General features: G+C 36.2%; 2 protein-coding genes across 2 annotated transcripts in view; both read left to right on the forward strand.

The window, feature by feature from the left end:
- RAD54B (RAD54 homolog B (S. cerevisiae)) overlaps positions 1 to 18455 on the forward strand; it is a 119927-nt gene that overhangs the window by 48011 nt on the left and 53461 nt on the right.
- Positions 5880 to 14656, forward strand: FSBP (fibrinogen silencer binding protein). The gene is made up of 2 exons (XM_003355021.4): positions 5880 to 8654; positions 13327 to 14656. Exons 1-2 carry the CDS (start codon positions 8281 to 8283, stop codon positions 13850 to 13852), a joined length of 900 nt encoding a protein of 299 aa, XP_003355069.1. The 5' UTR covers positions 5880 to 8280; the 3' UTR covers positions 13853 to 14656.

An 18455-nucleotide genomic window follows, 5' to 3' on the forward strand; every position in this document is an offset into this window, starting at 1 on the left:
GAGAATCATCAGTGTGTTCATTTGCTGTATACTTTCCATCTCTTTCCTTGGATGTGGGAGCTATCTCACCCAAATTTCCTGGCTGCTGCACACTGGGGGAATATCCATAATGTTAACTGCAGTGAAAGAGTGATTAAGTGAAAAAAGGGATAAAATAAAGATTGTTGTCGTCTCTGCGTGCAGGTAAAAAAAGAATTCTCCAGATTTAAACCTAGGTGTAGAAAAGACAAGTTTATTGAGGCAAGAGACGTTATTAACACAGTGGGCCGACATCCTGATAATCAGGGAGAGCCAACTCTAGTATGATCTTGTCCGTTTTTTATAGGCCAAAGACAAAGGAGTGTGAGGAGTAGTCTTGCCATACACCTGTTGACCTGTTGATTGGTTGGGAAAGAATAGCATCTTCTGATACACTTACTGGTTGGTTGGGGAAGGGAGGGGGTTTTCTGATACACTTACTAGTTGGTTGGGGTATATGTTGACCCTATAGGGGTGGGGTAAGGAGTGGGCTACGTACCTTTTCTAGTGGGGGGCAGGAAGGAATTGGCCAAGTTGCTGGATGGGGGAGGTCCTTAGGAGCATTGTAACAATTACAGTGAGACAGATGGAGTGATAAGGGTCTGGCAGTTCTTACCTTGGCCGGAGACTTTTTTGAGTTTTATCTCCTTAGAGAGGTTTTGAAGTCCCACAAAGATGAGTAGCTTTAGTAACATTTTTAGTGTACAAAATTTGACTAAAGACTAGATTCCTGCCAGCCAGCTTCTGGGGCAGAGGCTCCTTTAGCTCACCATACTTTTACTTCAAAGATAAGACTTGGCCAGAGTTTCCTCATGGCTCAGTAGGTTAAGGATCTGGCATTGTCATCACTGTGGCTCTGGTTACAGCTGTGGTATATGTTCAATCCCTGGCTTAGGAACTTCTGCATGCCATGGGCTCAGTCAAAAAAAAAAAGACAACACTTGGCCAAACTGATTGCCTTCGTAGGTGGCTGGGAGCTATTTGATGAAAATGTGTGTTAAATTTAGAGTAGTTTAAGTAGTTTAGAGTTTCACCCTCCTTGGCTGGAGTAAATTTTTATAAATTCACTCTGAGGTAATTGAAAATGTCTGTATTGGTTTCTATCCCCAATTCCTGAAATAGAGTTGCTAAAACTCTTGTAATTTCTTCAGTGATAAGAGCACTAGGAGCATCTTTTTATTCTAATATTTGGTCTTTGACTCCAGTTCCTGACTCAGAGCTCCTAAATCCCTTGGAATTTCCTGGGTGTTGGGAATGTCTTTTGTTCTAATGAGGTGACTCTGGATGGGCTCCTGGATGGGGGCTGGTCACCAGAAAGACTAAGCCATGATTAGAAGCTTGAAATTTATAGCCCCATACCCATTCTCCAGAGAGAGGAGAGCTGGAAATGGTGTTAAATGATGGGTCATGCCTATGTGATGAAGCCTCCACTAAAAATCCCAAAAGTATGGGGTTCGGAGAGCTTCTGGGTTGGTGAACATGTGGAGGTGTTGAGAGAATGGTGGGGCCCAGAGAGGTTATGGAGGCTCCAGGCCTTTGCCCCATACCTTGCTCACTGATGTCTCTATTGGAATGTTCATCCTTTTTTTTTTTTTTTTTTTTTTTTTTTTGTCTTTTCTAGGGCTGTACTCATGGCACATGGAGGTTCCCAGGCAGGCTAGGGGTTGAATTGGAGCTGCAGCCGCCAGGCTACACCAGAGCCATAGCACCACCACATCCGAGCCCTGTCTACGACCTACACCACAGCTCACAGCAATGCTGGATCCTTAAGCCACTGATCTAGACCATGGATCAAACCCGAAACCTCATGGTTCCTAGTCGGATTCGTTAACCACTGAGCCATGACGGGAACTCCAGAATGTTCATCCTTTATCTATCCTTTTATGATAAACTTGAGAACAGTAAGGAAACTGTTTTCCTGAGTTCTATGAGCTGCTTTAGCAATTTTTTTTTTTTTTTTTCTTATCCTTTTTTGGCCCTCCTGCAGCAAGCATATGGAGTTCCGGGACCAGGGAGCAAATCAGATCTGAGCCATAGCTGCAGCAATGCCAGATCCTTACCCACTGTGCTGCCCGGGATTGAACCTGTGTCCCTGAACTCCAGAGATGCCGACGATCCCGTTGTGCCACAGTGGGAATTCCTCTCCTCCCACTCCTCTTTTTTTGGCCGGTCCTTGGTGTGCAGAAGTTCACAGGCCAGGAATCGAATCCACACCACAGCACCAACTTGAGCCGCTGCGCTGACAGCACTGGATCCTTAACCTGCTGAATCACACGGGAACTCCTAGCAAATTAATTGAACATGAGGAGGAGGTCATGGGAACCTCTGATTTATAGATGATTGGTTAAAATCACAGCTGGCAACCTGGACTTGTGATTGTCATCTGAAGTGGCATGAGGGCAGACTTGTGGGACAGAGCCTGTAACTGTGGGATCTGACACTATTTCCAGGTAGAGAAAAAAAAAAATTTAGGACACCTAGTTGGTGTCAGAGAATTGCTTGGTGCAAGGAAAGCTTACACATCTGGTAGTAGAAGTGTCATTTGTGTGAGAGCAAAGGAGAAACTTTGGAGGAGCACTGAGGTTTTCCTTCTTAGACGCCTTCAGTTTTTTAAGGGTTTTCAGGATCCCTGTAACCTAGCTTTTTGACTGTCTTGAGTTCTTAACATTACAGACTGTCTTCAAAGCACAGTGGTGATGTATGAAATGTAAATGCTATAACTGAGAGTGATTCTTTTAAACCCTATTTCTTCTTCTTTTTTTTTGCTTTGTAGGGCCAAACCCAAGGCATATGGGGGTTCCCAGGCTAGGGGTAGAATTGGAGCTGTAGCTGCTGGCCACAGACAGAGCAACGCAGGATCTGAGCCCCATCTGCGATCTATATCACAGCTCCCGGCAACACTGGATCCTTAACTCATGAACAAGGTCAGGGATCAAACCCTCATTCTCTTCGTTGCTGCTGAGCCACAGTGGAAATCGTTTAAACCCTATTTTTATGTGGCAGATTTTTTTTCAAATTTTCTGAATAGTTTATATTTTGTCTTTTTAAAAAAATATAAAAATTCTCCTTGAAATTATATATATATGTGAATTTTCAGTGTAAAGTTTGGTTTATTTGAACCAAACTCTTTAATCCACATTAAACCACTGGGCTTATTAACAAATGATAGGGAGTTCCTGTTGTGGTGCAGCAGAAACAAATTTGACCAGGAACCATGAGGTTTCGGGTTCGATCCCTAGCCTCACTCAGTGGGTTAAGGATCTAGCATTGCCATGAGCTGTGGTATAGGTCACAGATGTGGCTTGGATCCTGCATTGCTGTGGCTGTGACGTAGGCCAGTAGCTGTAGCTCTGATTCCACCCCTAGCTTGGGAACCTCCATACGCCAAGGGTGCAGCCCTAAAAAAAGCAAAAAAAAAAAAAAAAAAAACCCCACAAAAAACAACTCCCCCTCCAAAAACAAATGACAGTATACTTGCTTATTCTTTTTTTTTTAACCTTTTTTTTTTTTTTTTCTTTTTCTTTTTTTTTTTTTTTTTTTTTTCTGGCTGCACCTGCAGCACTTAGAGGTTTCTGGGCCAAGGATCAAACCCAAGCCATAGCTGTAACCAGAGCCACAGCAGTTACAATGACAAATCCTTAACCTGCTGCACCATAAGGTAACTCTAAATGACAGTATATTTGAATTGTGTTAGTGTATTTAGATTTCATACAGCTTTCATGTCTTAATAGGAACTCATTTTAAAAGTATCATTTTCACAGTAAAATTATATTTTTACAAAGATCTTTCTCAAAACTATCATCTACTCTTTGACACTACTGTAGACTGCCACATTCATTAATTTATAGTGGATATTGAGTGCTCTCAGGTCACAGAAGGAAATGAAGACAGAATTTGTTTTGGTCTTTTTAAGACCGCACCCCCAGCATATGGAAGTTCCTAGGCCTAAGGTCAAATTGGAGCTGCAGCTGTGGCCTATGCCACAGCCATGGCAACACTGGATCCAAGCTGCATATGTGACCTAAGCCACACCTTGTGGCAATGATGGGTCTTTAACTCACTGAGCAAGGCCAGGAATTGAATCTGCATCCTCCAGGAGATAATATTGAGTCCTTAACCTGCTGAGCAACAACAGGAACTCCAGTTTTCTTTTTTATGCAAGAAACTAAGCTATTTTATGGCTGGCTAAAGTTACAAGATCAGACTTTGTTATATATAATTTCAAAATATTTCTGGGGAGTTCCTTGGTGGCCTAGCAGTTAAAGGATCCGGTGTTATCAGGTGTTGTCACTGTTATGGCTTGGGCCACTGCTGTGGTGAGAGTTCCATGTCTGGTCCAGGAATTTCATGCTGTGGGCATGGCCAGAAAAAAAAAGGACACTTTAAAAATATATATATGGAGTTCCTGTCGTGGCGCAGTGGTTAACGAATCCGACTAGGAACCATGAGGTTGCGGGTTTGATCCCTGCCCTTGCTCAGTGGGTTAAGGATCCGGCGTTGCCGTGAGCTGTGGTGTAGGTTGCAGACGTGGCTCGGATCCCACGTTGCTGTGGCTCTGGCATAGGCCAGTGGCTACAGCTCCGATTTGACCCCTAGCCTGGGAACCTCCATATGCCGCAGGAGCGGCCCAAAGAAATAGCAAAAAAAAAAAAAAAAGAATATATATATATATATTTCTGGAGGCTGGCAGCTATAGTTCCGATTCAACCCCTAGGGTGGAAACTTCTATATGCCATGGGTGTGGCCTAAAAGAAAAAAAAATTCTGGATGTTTAATTCTGATTTGAGGTGACTAAATATTAATTTTTATTTGTTTAGGGAACTGCCTGTCATATTTACTATGTATTTGTTGATAGTGTCTCTGAGTATCGTCTAGTTTATTTTCTTTATTTTCATTAAATATCTTGTTCCTGTGGTTCTGCTGTAGCAGATTGCATTCGGTGTCCAGTGTAACATTTGCCATATGCTTTATTCCATTCTCTTTTTCTTTATTGTTCCAATAAGAGTAGTAACTTTGGCCTCTGCATTTGATTCTGTATAAATGGTATACTTTTTATATTACAAAATTCTTATTTTTTCAGCTAGAAAAATAACATATGATTAAGACAGAATAATTCAGTTAGTAATCAATTAAAATTGATGAAGAGTAGCCTATAATATGTGCTGTCTGAATAAAATATTCAGAGTGATCCATTTAAGTTACATCAGTGCATAGGAAAAAATAATTTAAACAGGTGATGGTGATGTGACTATGTGTAATGTCAAAGAAAAATTGTACCAGGTAAGTTAAACAGGCAAGAAGACTTAATCAAGACTATTACAATAAAGGAGAGAGATTGAAGTCAACTCCTAATACAACAGGGATTTATAGCCAACAGGCAGGGTAAGGGAGTCAGTGGGTGGAAAATTACTAAGTGGAGCTTGGTTAGGTGTTAAGGATAAGTGTATGAAGAATTTGGTTAGGGGTCAAGAGTAGGAGGATTCTACATAAGCAAACAAGTTGTGGGTAATGGAAAAATATGCTGCTTCAGTTAAAAAATGTTGTTTAATTAAAATTGAATAAAATTAAAAATTTAATCTCTCAGTCCCAGTAACCACATTTAAAATGCTCGATAGGCACATGTGACTCATGACTCCTATAATTGGTGGAGTTTTAGATCTTTTTGGAGTGCATTTTCATACATATGTACCTGAATTCTGTAGCTACATACGTATTTTCCGTACCTACAGAAATATTTGGCCTTGGGTGTTTTTTGGTAAGCGTAATGGGATTGTATGTATTTTTGTTTTACTTGTTTTTCACTTATGTATTTTGGATCTTGTCAATACATAGAAATCTGCTTTAATTTTTAAATTTTTATTTATTTTACTTAAGTATAGTTGATCTGCAATGTCTTTTTCATATTCTTTTCCATTATGGTTTATCACAGGATACTGAATATAGTTCCCTCTGCTATACAGTAGGACCTTGTTTATCCACTCTCTCTGTAATAGTTAGCATCTTCTAACCCTAAACAACCAGACCATCCCACTCCCTTCCCCCTCCCTCTTGGCAACCACAAGTCTGTTCTCTATGTCTGTGAGTCTGTTTCTGTATCATAGATAAATTCATTTGTGTCATATTTTAGATTCCACATATAAGCAATATATGGTATTTGTCTTTCTCTTTCTGACTTACTTCATTTAGTATGATAATCTCTCCATCCATCCATGATGCTGCAAATCTGCCTCTTTATTTTAATGCTGCCCACAGTAGACCATAGTGTGGATATACTCTAGTGACTTTAACTTGTCCCAACTGATGTGCAACTGCCAAGAAGGCTTTGTTGGTGTTTGGTGTGTATTTTTCAAGGTAGATTCTGAAAAGTAAAATTACTGCAATTTCAGAAGCTTTTACACATGTAAACTATTAATATATACTCTTAAATTGCCATCCCAAATGCCATTTTACACTCCTGTGAGCGGTACACAAGAGTATTTTTTGCTCTGCATCTTCATCCACTCCAGACATTTTCAGTCTTTAAGAATTTTGCTGATCTTAAGGGTGTGTACATTTCCTTGACAGTGAGATTGAACTTTTTTCATATTTCTATTAGTATTTCATTCTTAACACAATGCCCATATTTCTTCCAAAAATAAAATGTTATTTAAAGACAGGATATATTCTGTGTTCTTGTTTTCCTTTGAGTAACTGGTTAGGTTGTTGGAGCAGGTCAGTTTTCAGTTTGCATCTCTATGACAGGAATCATTTACAGTACTATTTTGTACAGTTTTACTCAACAAAAACTGCTCAAAAACAATGAAAGGCTAGGACTACTAAAGAATGAGATTACTTAGTAGGGTATGTCAGAAAACACCTAGCATTCCATAGAGCTCCCAGCAACCTTTCACTTTTTTTTTCCCTGACAGATAACACGTTTAAAGCTCTTAACCGTATTGTCTGGCTTATAGTGAGAATTCAGTAAATTTAATTCTCTTCCATTAAAAGAACGAAAAAGAAGGCAATTGAAAATTTATGGCATTTCTGTAGAACTGTAGTTCTCTGGATAGGGCTGTATCTAGATTCACTTGTTTTCCTTGGACCTTGCTCAGTACTTGGGAACATTTTTAATGGGGGTTCAGTAATTGTTTGATTGAATGGAACTGTGTTCAAGTATGTTCTAATTCATTCTCCTATCGGACAAACACGTATATCAGGAGAAAATAAGCTTATTTCTTTACATTGTTATTTATCACTTTTTCAGACAGGGATTAGAACATATACTCTAAGCACATAAATTGGTGGCCTTGCAAATGACTACAACTAGCTGTTTCCTTTCATAGTCCAAATTGCGTGAATATAGCTAAATAAAAATCCTCCTCTACAACAATAGCAAATGCGATTTTGTTGTATTCAGTCTTAAGGCATTATTATGCTGTTCTCACTGTGAATGGTGTTTTTTTATACATGGTAAAGCAGGCTAGCATATTTATGTACGTTACAGCTGGAATAATCCATTGCTTTAAAACCCTAATTTTTATCTGTTTTTTAGATTTAGTGTTCAACAAAAATTTCTTAAGTAACTGAAGAAAACAACGCGGTGGCTACTGTAGACTGTAAAATGAAGGAGAAGCTTAGCTTTACTGTGGAGTCTGAGCTGGGTGTAACCTAACTAGCTAGAGGATATGTAATTCCTGATTGACAGCAGGACCAGCATTATGCAGATTTTGTAAGAGAGAACAGCAGCTCAGAAACAGTGATTAGGGGCTCTGTTAGGAATCACTAACATTCACCACTCACATCTTTAGTTTTTCATTTTTCTGTCTACTGGATTTATAAACAAATAGCACAAAACAGTTCCTCTTTTGTTTTTATTAAAGTGATACTGCACTGCAGTTTCAGTCAATCAGCTAGGCAAACGTGTTGAAATTCGATATTCTCACTAAATTAGCTAATTTTTAGCTGTGCTCCATGCTTATCTCTAGACCTTTGTGTATTGAATCCTATCTCGAGCTGTTCTCTTTATACACAAGTGTGTTTTGCTTGTGCCTTCCTGTCTTCTTCAGTGAGAAGCTTTATGTAGGTCAGGCTTGGCTTAAGCAGATTTCCTGAACCTGCGTCAGCTTAAGCTGGAGGAATTTTAATAAACCCTCCCCTGTAGGCGTGGGCCTAAATGAGGCTAGCCTAGTTAAGCCTGATCTTTTTCTGTTTGTGAAAAGAGCTGAGCATAGCTGAAGGCTGCATGGTGGTTTCAGAAACTGCCTACTTAATTTGAAAAGAACAATGGTAGGAAAAGCTAGATCTTCCAATTTTACCTTACCTGAAAAGCTTGATTTGCTAAAGCTTGTGAAGCCATATGTTAAAATTCTGGAAGAACACACTAACAAACATTCAGTAATAGTGGAAAAGAATAGATGTTGGGATATCATAGCAGTTAACTATAATGCAATTGGAGTAGACCGCCCTCCTCGAACAGCGCAGGGCCTACGCACTCTTTACAAAAGGCTCAAAGAATATGCCAAACAGGAGCTATTGCAGCAAAAAGAGACCCAATCAGATTTTAAAAGCAATATTTCTGAGCCAACCAAGAAAGTTATGGAGATGATTCCCCAGATTTCCAGTTTTTGCCTGGTAAGAGACAGGAACCACATACAAAGGTAAGCTTTATTTTATTTTGTTGTGGAAAATTATGGCGCCTCCTATCTATTGGGTTCTGGCTTAGATGTGATAGAGGTATGCATAGTAAGCATCCCCACTAGGGGAGAGTGAATAGTGTCTTTGTTTTGCATTCTTAGAAAAGTGAGGCTATAAGGAGTTTTTCTGCTGCATTTGATTTAAGCCACTTTTTATTGTCTTCCCCTCCCCCTTCCCTTTCTCTGTAGTTTTTAAAAAGTAGAGGTTAGGGAGGAATAAATGGGATGCAGTTTTTGACATCACCTAATGAACTTTTTAAGCTTTAAAATTAAATTGTTTAATTAGCTTCTGAGAGATACCTTTTTCTTATTTCATTAAAGATTACATTTCATTGGAATTTTCAATTTTGTATGAAGTTAGCAGTTTCAGGAGAAAGGAAACCTTTGCTTTTTTAGGAATTATCACTGTCTACCCTTACTGAATATTCATTGAGCTAGAAAACCTAAAATCACCAATAAGTAAACTCGTTAATGGCATCATAGTATGTATTAAGATAGTTTAAATCATTTTTCTAACTTATATTTAAAGTTAGAAACACAAGAAAAAGAATTAATGCCTAATTAGGGATACAGATTACTTAATAAAATTAAAATTTTTCGTTGTTTTTACTTGTTAATGGTCTAGTTTCACTTTGATTTTAGGCCATACAGGAAAGGATAATCTGTCCCATACTGTTTTGCAAGGGTAGCAAACTATGAATTTTAAAATATCAATGAGAGCAAGTGGATTAGAAAGTTTTTTGGTTGAATTAGTGCTCTACTTAATTACTTGCCTGGAAATCTTCAAAAACTATTATCTTACTACTAATTCAGATTTTGACCCCTGGCAAAAAATATGAACAGCAGCTGCATGCTTCTGAATCATTTAGGATAATTTAAACAAATTGCGAACTCCTTGTTAGTTGAGGAACCTTTCAAACAAAACTTTACAGGGTACTTTCTTATTGGTGGAAGAGTCATTATATAAGCAAAATTATTAATTACCTGTGAAATCCCTTTGAAGTTAGGAAAGAAATGGGAAAAACCTTTTTGAGCCAAACATATTTGTCATTTGATAATTTACTAGGATAATATATTTGAGCCCAGCTTCTTACTGTGTACTTCCTATTTCTAGTTGATAGCACAGTAAAAAATAGCACCAGTGGGAATCCAAGACATGGATATGCAATATATTAATTCATGGGGTCACTGCTAAAACTGTTCACTGTGATGACAGATGATTAAATCATAATATGTTGAAGGTCCAAAAAAACTCCACAGTAAGACTTTTTGCTTAAGAAAAAAATTTTTTTCCCCTCTTTGAACCATAAACAACAGTGGTTTTGCATTTCAGGTATAAAGCTACCTTTTGGAGATAGGCTTGTATAATTTGAAAACTACACACAGAAACTAGTTTAATTAAGTCATGTATTTTAAAAATAGAGTAATATAGAAGATAAATAATATATAAGATACAAGTATCTGTTTACAATTTTGACCATTTGTGTGTGTGTGTTATATATACACATACATACGTATAACATATATACCTACCTACACATTCAGTCTTTAGGATACCAACATTTTTCTGATAAAATGAGTTGACTTATTTACACATTTCCTATTGTTTAGACAATCAGTTTTTTAGACTTTAAAGGTAAGAATATCAGAAATATGCCACTTAAATTCTTACTTATGTTAGTGTGTCTGTACTGCCATTTTCTATACTGGCATTTTCATTTAATGTATTTGTATATTTAATATATTAATTGACATCATCTTGAATCTGAATTATCTTGGAAGTTATACTATCAACTTAATTATTCTTCTGTATAAATGTGCCTGTTAATCTCATCAAACTCTATATACTTAATAAACTATTACTACTTATTTAATATGTTTAAGGATATACAACTATTTGTAAGGCTAGTTCTACAACTCACATTGATTTATGTCTTTATTTTTTACTTCTTGCTAACATCATATTATATTATTGCATTTTTGTAATCTATGGCTCCTCAAAGTTCATGTTCATACATTTTAGAAGTCCTTTTCTGTTTTATCATTTTTGTGACCTTCTCTAGATCATTTTTAAACTTTGTTATGTCTTATTTGTAATGTTTTAGCTAAAATGGAATGTCAGGATTTCCTGTTGTGGCTCAGTGGTTATCGAATCCAACTAGGAACCGAGAGGTTGGGGGTTCGATTCCTGGCGTCGCTCAGTGGGTTAAGGATCCGGCATTGCAGTGTGCTGTGGTGTAGGTGGAAGACGCCACTCGGATCTTGTGTTGCTCTGGGCTCTGGCGTAGGCTGGCGGCTATAGCTCCGATTCGACCCCTAGCCTGGGAACCTCCATATGCTGCAGATGTGGTCCTAAAAAGGACTAAAAGACCAAAAAAAAAAAAAAAAAAAGGAATGACATATTCCAGATATAAGATATATTTTTAATTTACATTGAAGTATACTGTTTGTTTAACTGTGTTTCATACTCATATATACTAATTAGGAATAGCTATTATGTGAATTTTTTAAATTTAATTTTCATCTATTAAGTTTTTCCCATTCTAGGATTTAGAGATGTAAATAAAAGCAAATCCTACTAATCTGAATTACATTCATTTACTTTGTCTTTTTAGGGCCACATCCACGGCACATGGAGTTTCCCAGGCTAGGGGTCAAATTGCTGCTGTAGCCACTGGCCTATGCCACAGCCACAGCAATGCCAGATCTGAGCAGCATCTGTGACCTACAGCACAGCTGATAGCAGTGCTGGATCCCACTGAGCGAGGCCAAGGATCAAATCTGCATCCTCATGGATGCTTGTCAGATTTGTTTCCGCTGAGCCACTACAGGAACTCCTGAATTACATTTGTATTCCATTGTTTTACTTTTGAAAATCATAAAATGACAAAAAAGGGACAAGAATGAAAATGAAGGAATTTATATAATCTACAAATAGATTTTTCATAACATACTATATATCTTATTATTTAATTTGTACCCCTTAGACATATATCTAATATTTCTGAACATTAAATATTTTGTAAGTTTATATTTTTTTGCTTATGTTCTACTTGAACTTGTCCCAGCATTTTAATCATCCATGTAGAATTCATTCTTAACTATATTATTTATAGTTTATAAAATGTTCTTTTAATAATATTAAGTATAGCATTTTTCTTAATCCAATAAACTCTTGGATTAAGAGTTTAGGCAGAAGTGTAAGTTAAAAAACAAAAAAACTAAAGCCTCAGAGTTCACTGATAGCCTAGTGGTTAAGGATCTGGTGTTGTCTGGCTTGGGTCACTTGCTGTGGTGCAAGTTTGCTTACTGGCTGGGAAACTTCTGCATGCTGTAAGCATGGCCCAAATCCCCTTAGCCTCCCTCAAGAAATTTATTCTTTTTTTTTTTTTTTTTCTTTTTAGGGCTGCACCCCGTGGCATGTGGAGGCCCCCAGGCTAGGGGTCCAATTGGAACCATAGCCACTGGCCTACACCACAGCCACAGCAACATGGGATCCGAGCCACGTCTGCGATCTACACCACAGCTCACAGCAATGCCGGATCCTTAACCCACTGAGTGAGGCCAGTGACCCTCATCCTCATGGATGCTAGTCGGATTCGCTAACTGCTGAGCCACGGCGGGAACTCCCAAGAAATGTATTCTTAATTCACAGCTTCATGTTATACATGAAATTATTTAAAAAACTGACAGAATTTTAAGATACATTGTGTTTGTCATAACAAATACTGTTATGTCAGAGTTTAAATTATGCTAAAACTGTAGTTGCCTCTGAAAGGAATGCATATTTTATGGAAATTTCATGTAAATTTAATAAACTTTGAAAATATCATATAAAGGCCATTTAAAAACATTCCATTAAAAAATTTCATTTATTAATTATTCAACATATGATGAATACCTACTAGGTTCCTAGTACACTGTTATGCTGGGTGCTGAGGAAACAGTGGTGGCTATAAACCCTTGCCCTTGTGTGCTTCACCTGACCACTGGTTGAAAGACTTAATAATTAAGAGCGCCTGAGACATGTGGTTTAGGCTAGCTAAAGGGGAAATACTATTGCATTTGAAATGGAGAACTCCCTGATGGTTGGGTATACCCAAAGTCATAGACAATCTTGATTTTTTTTTTTTTTTTTTTTTTTTTTGGTGACAAATACAGAAATCAGTACCTTTCAGAGATTGCCTTCCATTGTCCTCATGGATTTCATGGACCTTGGTGATTTTTAGATCAGTCAGTACAGAAGAGAAGAAGCAGGAGGTCTAGGAGTGTGGGGATAGCAAGACCTGTAATGAATTAAATGACACTTTACAGCATTTAAGGACCTCAGGCTTGTAGGGACAACTAGTATTTCTTTGAGAGTGTCAGAAATGCCTTTTCTTTGTAACATCATGTCCTTTTAAGAGCCCAGTTTTAAAGTTAAGGGTAGGAGAGAGCTATATATACATATATCTATAACCAAAATTCTAATCTTAGTAATCACTTTATTGTTTGAAGGGTTAAAATTTTTTTGTTTTATAATTTTCTTATAGCTTTAAAGCTTGATAATTAATATATATTAAATGTGAAATTATGCTCTAAAATGCTCTTGGCTTCATTTGATTTACATTTTATAATGCTTTTTTGTGTGCTGTAGTGCAAACTTGGATGAGGAAGCACAGGCTGGTACCAGTTCACTACAGGTAATGTTGGACCAACATCCAGTTGCTATTACAGTGGAGGTGAAGCAAGAAGAAGACATTAAGCCCCCTCCTCCACTGGTTTTAAATTCTCAACAGAGTGATACTTTAGAGCAAAGAGAAGAACATGAATTAGTACATGTTATGGAAAGATCTTTGTCACCATCACTTTCCTCTGTTGATATGAGAATGACATCGTCTCCATCTTCTTTCCCAAGGAGAGATGATTTTTTTCGGCATGAGAGTGCAGAACATTTTAGGTCACAATTAGGGTATGATCCTCAGATTCTGCAAATGCTGAAGGAGGAGCATCAGATAATTTTAGAAAATCAAAAAAATTTTGGATTATATGTTCAGGAGAAGAGGGATGGATTGAAAAGAAGGCAGCAGCTAGAGGAAGAGCTGCTAAGAGCAAAAATTGAAGTGGAGAAGCTGAAAGCAATTCGCTTACGGCATGATCTACCTGAATTTAATAGTCTTTAAGATTTTTTTTTCAATATTGTAATTTGATGATTTTTATTTTGGCCAAATTACTTTTGTTTGAGAATATCCTGAAGCAGAGTACCTACTCTTAAAAAATATTGTGAATCTCTGTTATAAAAAAGCTTTTTTGACATGATTTTCTAATTAATTTTCTTTTGTGATATATTAAAACGCTGGATTGACATGGTTATAAGTTTTTGTCTTCCAATTTTTTCTAAGATACTTAATTGTTGGCCTTACAAAAGATGTTTTACTGTGATCATTATATAATGTGCACAAATACATATGTGAACACGTAAATATTCCTTCAAAGTTGTGAATCCTTAACATTTTGAATTGGCACTTTCAAAGCTGTAGTTCAGGGCTTTTTAAGTCAGTCTAATTTAAGAGCAATACTAGCCTAATAGAAGCTTGTCGATATGACATTGATTTTTATGCTTTCATTCTTGGAAAGGAGTAAGTCCTAGGATTTTAGGGATGGACAGTATTTGGAGAAAACTTTTTCCCATCTCTGCTTAAAAGTAATGAAACTGAGGTCCAGGGAGAACCCAGTGAGTTACTTGGTGTAACAAAGCTCTTTATGGCAGAACAAGGACAAGCACTCAGTTTTTGTTTTTCTGTAACGTCCTCCCCCTGTTAGCCCATAGAAGTTAAAATCCACAAAAATACCTACATGTTAAAAAATTAGAAACATCTATTTCACAAAAAAAGTTTAGAGTTATGAAATCAGGGGAATTGTGTCAATTATCCCCATTCTTTTTTTTTTTTTTTTTTTTTGGTCAGGCAAAATAAACTATTGTATTGGAGCTGTTATATATTTTGATTGTAAGATTTAATATGTCAATTCATTTTAAGTGACTTATTCTGAAAAAGATTTCTTTCATGTAAAATCACAGAAAAACTTTAATGAACAAAGTTAAAATCTTCCTTGGGATAAAAATAGCAAAAAAGTATATGTTTATGATTTATGATATCTGTAGTCTTATGTTTTTGTAAATATTGCTATTTTAGTATTTGTGGAAATAAAACCTTGATTATTAGAGCACGCATATAACTTTTATGTTAAATCTTTAATATGTATATTACTTAAGGATTTCTATTTTTGCCAGGCTTCATGGAGGAAGAGTATTTAAGCCAAGCTTTAGACAGGGTAGGTAAGATTTCAGCAGTGTAGGGGAGAAAGGATGTTTATGTCAGAGTGAGCAGCATGAAAACAGGCATGGAGATTGGGAAAAAGTGGGTCAGTGTGTATAATTAGAGTGCTAACCAGGTGATTTAAATGAGTATAGAGTTGGAGTTCTCTTTGTGGCTTAGTGGGTTAGGAACCAGACTAGTATCCGATCCCTGGCCTTTCTCAGTTGGCTAAGAATCCCAAACTGCGTCTTAGGTCCCAGATTTGGCTCAGATCTGGCGTTACTGTGGCTGTGGTGTAGGCTGGCAGCTGCAGCTTCAATTTGGCCACTAGCCTGGGACCCTCCATATGCCGTGGTTTTGGCCTCAAAAGACAAAAAAAAAAAAGCATAGAGTTGACCAATTTAAGGCTGTGATAATCTAGAAGAGGACATGTACCTTGACTGATTAGAGTAGCTACTGTTTATCTCTAGCAGAATTTTTAGATGCAGAAATAAGCCAAAAATCTGCATTTTTATGAGAATTTTTTTTTTGTTTGCAAATAATTGAAAATGTTTAAAATAGTAAATAGACAAAACATGTGGGTGGACCTCATTCAGCCAGTGGGCTTCTGGCTTGTGGGCTTTGGTGTAGAGTAATTGTTCACCAAAAGTAGATCTTAACCAGCAGCATCAGCATCACTTGAGAATTTGTGAGAAATGTAAATTCATTCCTTTTTTTCTGGCTGCACTTTCGACATGTGGAAGTTCCCAGGTCAGGGACTGAACCTGTGCCACAGCAGCGACAACAAGCCACAGCAGTGACAATGTGGGATCCTTAACTCGTTGAGCCATGAGGGAACTCCTCCATTCCTTGTGGATCCGCAACTCAGTGGGTAGAGTCTAGCGATCTATTTTAATAAGTTCTCTAGAGATTCTGATGAAAGCTAAAAAACCACTCAAGGAGCCACTGGAATGGAGTATTTTGGAGCCTAACATGGTGCCTAAATCATACTAGATTCTCAAAAATTTTTGTTGAAGAGTGGATGAAGGCAAATTGAGGGATATCAGTTTGGAAGTTGGAAGCTGATTGGTGCCAGATTATGGATTATATTAAATGCTGTTTTTAAGAAATCAAATGTGTATATGTAGTGGGAAGCCATGGAAGGCTTTTGACTAGGGGCATATGATTCAAGTTTTGATTTAATGTCATAATAGCATTATTTCAGGGTAGACATTGTAGTGAGAGGAAATTAAATTTGAAATTTAGGTTATGGCTATAGGAATAGAAAGAATAAAAGTAAAATGGACTCTTAAATGGTACTATTTTAGCTTGTTGACTGCTTAATTTCAGTGGCATTTTATATCTGCTATTAGAGTTAAATATTTTATTATAAAATGCCTTGAATGTAAAAAATGATATATCTTTTTGACAATTTCATCTCATTTAATCTGTGCTGTGACTTTTCTTTCAGTCTAATGAATCTTATAACTCTTATTTGAAGTAATATTTTTACACATAATTCTAGTAAATCTTTACAGTAGTAAGCTTTAACTTTTTGAAATTATAGAGAGCAAATTGCCATACAGAATGTAATTCATATTATAATCTTAGTTGATACTACTCAGAATTGTTAATGAATATTCAATTTGAATGCAGCTAAATCAGTTTTCCAAGTGTGTTCTTTGGAACATTAATTTTATGAGATTGTTTCAGCAAAGAGTTATGTGTTCAAAAAATGCCACATACATGTTTTTTGGTTAGATTCTAAAAAAAGTGAGGAAGGTAAAATGTATACTGTACAAAATGGCCCTTGAAATTTTTTTGTTGCCCAGGAAATAGTGCAAACATAGTCTGCTACAGTTATATTTTTCTCCAGCAGTGTTCAAAATTATTGTTTTGTTGCTTATGTCAGGTGACAAATTTGTTAGCATTTAGGGACCAAATAAAAAGCCTTATTTTTACCTATTTTAAACACCAGAATTACACTTATTGGAGTGAGGTTACTGCAGCAGTTTTTCCAAGTCAATCTTGTTTATTTTTAATCTGCAAAAATTAAAATGCATGTGATTCTGTTCCATTTTCATTGCTCTACCTCCATGCAACTATAATTAGCACAGTTTATGAGAATTCCTGAATAAAGAAGACTTATTTGACCCTTGAACTTTTTTGGAGGCTGTTTATTGTTATCTTGCAGAGTATCTTAGGGAAATTCTGAGCTAAAGCTTTTTACTTTTCATATTGAGACTTTTTTTGAGTTTTTGGCTCCTTCCCAACTTACATTAGCAGCTTTTGCTGAGGACAGGTTTCACTAAGGGGAATGTATAGGGGCAAATTCTATTAGTACCAGTGGAATACAGCTGAAACCACCAGACATCCTACATTCTATAGAGAAGTGTTTCGGGCCATGAGCTTTATTTATGAAACGTTATGCTGGGAAATAGGCTAGAGTGATTTTATTTTTAAAATGCAGACTTGGTTCTGTAGAAACACATTACATTTGAAAAATATACTAAGTCAAAAGACTTTCCTCTAATATATTAATGTTATATAGTATTAGTAATATATTAGTAATTTAGATAGTGGATTGGTTATTCTTGCCACCTTGTTGTCTTTTCTTGTTCATGTGCACTTAAATGGATACATTATGTGTCTGTTTTACAACCTATGGTTTTCTAAACCTAGGGATGTTTTATAATGGCATCCGGAAAAAGTTAATGAAGCGCTTTCATTTCTAACAAATGCCACACTTCTTAAGATATTCAAATTAAATACTTCTTTTTTTGTATAATGAGACATTAACTTGGTGTTATTTTATTTTTGAAAGATTAACTCTACCCTATTGCATATTTACTTATGTAAAAATGTTTAACATATGAATTATTTTCCATGTGCCTTCTTTGAGAGTAATGTGAAATTTTAAATAGCTATGTTTAAATAATTGAGTGTGGTAAACTGTAATTAATATATACTATAGATGATACTGGTTAAATGCTTTGTTAATACACTGTCTTTTAAATACAAGGTAATACATTGTACTGATTTGTGTGTGTGCCATAAGACAAAGAATTCAGTACTATAGAGGTTAAATTTTTGATGGGGCATTAATTGAAATCAGTTTCTTTAGGTGATTGTGCTGTAATAGATGCTAAATATACTGTGTCTAAATTTCATAATATATATATTTTTTGAAATGTTAAGATCTAATAATCTCAAAATCAATTAAATATTTGATGGTGACTTTGATTGTAAATAGTTAAAAATAATTGGATGAAATATGGTTGCAATACTTACAAATACAAAAGAAGTAAATCCTTAAAATATGCAATCTAAACTTTAATAGTCATGCTGGATCTTTGTATATGATTTTGAGAAATTGGCTTAATATTTTTATATGTCTTAAGTAGTTTATTTGAAAATAATAGCTATAATTTGAATTTGTATTATTTATTTTTTTGTTTTCACTTCTGTTCTAATGGAAAACAAAGTAAAT

This window comes from Sus scrofa, chromosome 4 (genome assembly GCF_000003025.6).
Source record: "Sus scrofa isolate TJ Tabasco breed Duroc chromosome 4, Sscrofa11.1, whole genome shotgun sequence".
Taxonomy (NCBI): Eukaryota; Metazoa; Chordata; class Mammalia; order Artiodactyla; family Suidae; genus Sus; species Sus scrofa.

Excerpts from the sequence above, each read along its gene's own strand:
- FSBP (XM_003355021.4), top strand. The coding sequence starts at position 8,281 with ATGGTAGGAAAAGCTAGATCTTCCAATTTTACCTTACCTGAAAAGCTT. Across the intron at positions 8,655-13,326 it reads GACAGGAACCACATACAAAG|TGCAAACTTGGATGAGGAAG; the intron begins GTAAGCTTTATT and ends TGTGTGCTGTAG.